The 4709-nt window shown below is 36.5% G+C and overlaps 1 protein-coding gene across 1 annotated transcript; it reads left to right on the plus strand.

The window, feature by feature from the left end:
• The first annotated feature begins 1011 nt into the window (after positions 1-1011).
• LOC136812946 (uncharacterized) lies at positions 1012-3079 on the plus strand. The gene has a single exon (XM_067069454.1). It carries the CDS (start codon positions 1012-1014, stop codon positions 3067-3069), a length of 2058 nt encoding a protein of 685 aa, XP_066925555.1. The 3' UTR covers positions 3070-3079.
• Positions 3080-4709: the final 1630 nt, after the last annotated feature.

Consider the following 4709-nt stretch of genomic DNA (forward strand, 5'->3'; position numbering starts at 1 on the left):
GTTGTCCCTAAGGGACTTCAAATCAATTTAGAACCATCGATTGGAAACCATGATCCACAATTTGTAGAACAATGGTATAGTAAACTCAACGAATTTTCTTTTGTATTGATGAAGATGACTGCCGATTTCTGCGAAAAAAACAACTCCAGAAATTGATGACAAGATCAAAGAAGCTGACGAAGCTATCAAAACCAAAACCGAACCAGGTAAATACAGAGAAATTAAAAAAGCGCTTAAAGAAAATCAGGATACGCGCAAGAAAACCCTTGATACCAGGAAAAACAAGAAATTTTACCGATTGAAATACAACGTGGACCAGTCCACTCGCCAAGGCCGATCAGCCAACGTTACAGCAGAAGATGATGCTCCACCACGACGAAATCGCAGCCGATCTAGAAGCAGATCTAACAAACCCTTATACTCTCAAGTTGGTCGCAGAAACAACAGCAGAACAAACAACTTCTACCAGAGAAGCAATAACTACACCCAACGCACAAATAACTTCGCACCAAGAAACAATAATCTAAATCAGTTAACTAATAACTACAATCAAAGACCCCCGCGAATCCTGCAAAGGCCACAGCAAAACAACGCCCCCGACCGTGACGAGCAAATTGACAAACTGCAGGAACAAATACGTGAGCTAAGATCACAAAGAACAACAAGATATACACCTGAAGAGCCTGGACCTTCAAAAAACTACAAGCCTGCCCCTTCTCAAGGGGCACAAAGCACAAACGATATAATAAACCTCATAAACACTACCATGAAAACGTTAAGCGACTTTGCAACACAATTCCAACAACAAGATACGCCACAGACCCCTCAGGGAATGTAGTTAATCTTTCAAAACAAAAATTCACAAAAGCAGAATACAACCTACTTGGTAAAAACCTAAACTTTTGTCCAACACAAGGTAACTACAACAGAACAACGCTACAGAACGACATAAACGACTTCGCAAGAAAAATTAAACTAAAAGCACATTTTGGAAACGACCCTAATGTAACAATGGCTAAAAAGCCATTCTACATAAAAAAGAAAAATAACCAATGGACACCAAATAACCCACATCACACAGTCAAAACTTTTATTGACGCCTTTGAAAACGAGATAAATAACCATGAGGTCACAAGAACCAAACGCAAATACAATCTGAAAAAAGAAGAACGTGAAGCTTTAGAACAACTAAGGAGAAAAGAAGACATCATCATCACAAACGCCGATAAAGGAGGCGCCGTAGTAATCCAAGACGTTGCAGATTATATAAATGAAGCCCTAAGACAACTAAACGATCAGACTTTCTACAAGGAGTGTGACCAAGACCTCACACCAAAACATAACAAAAAGATACAAGACATCATAGAATCACTGAGAAAATCCAAGCTACTAGACGATAAAACCACTGAAATGCTTACCGAGACACAGCCAAAGACACCAAAATTTTACACCACACCCAAAATACACAAACCAGATAACCCAGGAAGACCTGTCATCAGCTCCATCAATTGTCACACAGCACGTATCTCCCAATATGTTGATTATCACCTACAAGACCATGCGAAATCACTGCCTTCATATATCAAAGACACAACAGACTTTATCAACAAAACCAAAGATTTACATATACCAGCACACGCAATACTTGTAACCATGGATGTGTCGGCATTATATACCAACATCCCGAATGTCGAAGGCATAGCCTCCATTCGTAAATCATTAACAAACGTCGAGTCGTCCATTAAACACATGACAGTAATTTTAACATTCTTACGCCTCATCCTCACCCTTAATAACTTCATATTCAACGACAAACACTATCTCCAAATCAAAGGATGCGCAATGGGTACTAAATGTGCCCCATCGTATGCAAACATTTTTATGGGAGAGTTCGAAGAACGAGAAATCTATCCACGCATAACTAACAACATCATAAAATACCTCAGATTCATTGATGACATATTTTTTATATGGAAAGGCACAGAAAGTGATCTAAAAGAATTTTTCACAATCATCAACACAGTTCACCCATCAATTAAATTCACGACGGAATACTCTCATAGCGAGATCAACTTCCTGGACACAACGATAACCATAAAGAACAATCGACTAGATTACAAGATCTTCAAAAAACCAACAGATCGGTCATCATACCTCCATAATACCTCATACCACCCAAACAACCTAAAAAACAACATCCCATACGGTCAAGCACTAAGGATAAAAAAGATTTGCTCCAACCCCGAAGAATACAACCAATCCCTCCTCCAAATGAAAGATGCATTCATCAGAAGAGGATACAAAGCTGAAAACCTCAATAAACAGTTCGACAAAGTTAAGATTAAGAACCGGGAAGATCTCCTAAAATACAACAACACCAAGAATAAACAACAAATCGCCTTCATCACTACCTTCAACAAAAACTTACCACCTATCCGTACCTTACTGGAAAAGCACTGGGATATCCTAAACATCAACGAACGGTTTCAAGATACCTTCCAACAAACACCAGTCATTGCGTATAGACGCAACAAAAACTTGAAAGATCTACTTGGACAAACATCAATATCCAACAACAAAGTCTCAAGAAAACAACAAAAACTGAAAGGAAAGTGCCAGCCTTGCTTAACAAGGACAGGAAACCTTTGCTGTAAACAAATAATGTCAACCTCAACCTTCACCAGTCAACAAACCAAAAGGACGTACCAGATCTTCCACAACGTTAACTGCAAAAGCACTCGCATCATCTACCTCCTGGAATGCAACAAATGTCACATCCAATATATTGGAAAAAGCGAGACCCAATTCAATCAAAGACTCAATAACCATAGAAGTAATGCATACAGACCACGACAAGAGACAATCCCAGCGTGTAAACATTTCCACCAAACCAACCACGATTTCAACAGAGACGCAAAGTTCACCATCATCGAACAGATTAACGAGACAGATATAGAAAGAATGAAAAGGATAATACTACAGAGAGAAAACTTCTGGATCAAAGAACTGAGAACCCTCGCACCTCATGGGTTGAACCAAGAACTCAATCTTCTCCAACCGAGCGCCTAAGTCTGATTTACACGTTCATTTTAGACCAAATTCAACTTATCAGATGGCCCCATTTACACCAACCCATTTTCAAGCCGAAATCACCTAAAATGACGTATTTGTCCAATTTGACGTCAAATAATTTTATATAAAAACGCTTTTTTTTTCTATAGAAATATCATTCCCTTGAGAACGGACCGAGTCCGAAACATGTCGGGAAAAATCAAAATATAATAGCCGCATTCTTTTTCACCGTCCAACATACAGCGGTATTGAGTTAACATGACAATGTCAATCGAACAATAGGAATATAATTTAGTTCAGAATTTTTTTCTTTGTAAGTTTCAATTGGTTGGATTGTGTTCGGCAATCGAACTCCAATCTTTCAATTGCGTTCAAATGATTTTAATCTTTTAATGTATATATTGCTATTGTTCGATTGACATCGTAATGTTCAGTAAATACCGCTGTAAATCGATATTTATTGATTTTCAATATAATCACTTACATATATATATATCAACTACCTACTGCCAATGAGGATTACATTTCATTTCCCTGGTACACTCACCTTGTCTAAGAAGTTATTGTCTTTGAATTTGGTATACAATTTTAATATATATAAAGGTGTTTACACCTTTGTTGATTCATTTTTTGTTTTCTTCTCCTGTCAGTCTACCTGGAGTTTGTTGTCATCTTGTACAGGCCGCTGGGGTAATGTCGCCTGACTGTCTTAAATGACAGTCAGCCTGTCCCAAGCCAGGATAAAGACAGAGGGATCCAGAGAAGATTTGCTACCTTCTCATTGTAACATCGTCTCTCTAAGAGGAAAAAGAATTCGGCCACTCTTTGTTGTTTGTAGGTCTGACATTTATATTTTCATACTATATATATATAGTAATTTTGAATATTTACCTTATATATTGATCTTCTTATTTCAAAACTTTTTTAGTTCATTCAGTTTTACTAATTAGAAAATTCAGATTATTCAGATACTTTTAGAGCTTGCGATACAACTAGACCATTTTTGAAATGCGACTATAAAATCCAGATTTTATTCTTCTCTTGTGTGCAGTTTATAAATAGTAATTACTGCCTTCTGAAAGTATGTTATCGGGTTTTCCTTTCTATAAGTTGAGAAATAATTTAGATTTTTAAAATCTTATGGTTGTTTTCATTTTCATGAAGTTTGTGGTTTATTATTCAATAGAAATAAGTACTCCTTTTTTGACTTTAAAAAATATGTTTTTGAACTTCTTTATGATATTCAAAAACTGATATTTTGGATTCTTAAAAAAAATTTACTTCCTGGTGAGGTAGATTTGTCCTTAGATTGGCATAACTGCCAAAACATACTGTAAGAAAAATCATCAATGAATCTGACTGAAGACAAGAGTCTTATATGGAAAGTGAGAGGTAGTCCTAGGACTAAACTCTATTTAAAGAAATTTACGACGGAAACAACATGATTGTAAGAAGAGTGGGTTAGATACCGAGGTGCCTAACTGTAAAACAGAATTGACAAACGAATGGAATGATAAGATCTATAAATTGTAAAGATGTAAGATTGTTTCATAGAGGTCAATAGACCTGAGAAATACACTTCTATAAATAAATAAATAAAAAAACAAAGAATGTGAAAGTCCCTTAGAAGTGGAAAG

This window comes from Clytia hemisphaerica, unplaced genomic scaffold (assembly GCF_902728285.1).
Source record: "Clytia hemisphaerica strain Z4C2 unplaced genomic scaffold, Clytia hemisphaerica genome assembly, whole genome shotgun sequence".
Lineage (NCBI taxonomy): Eukaryota > Metazoa > Cnidaria > Hydrozoa > Leptothecata > Clytiidae > Clytia > Clytia hemisphaerica.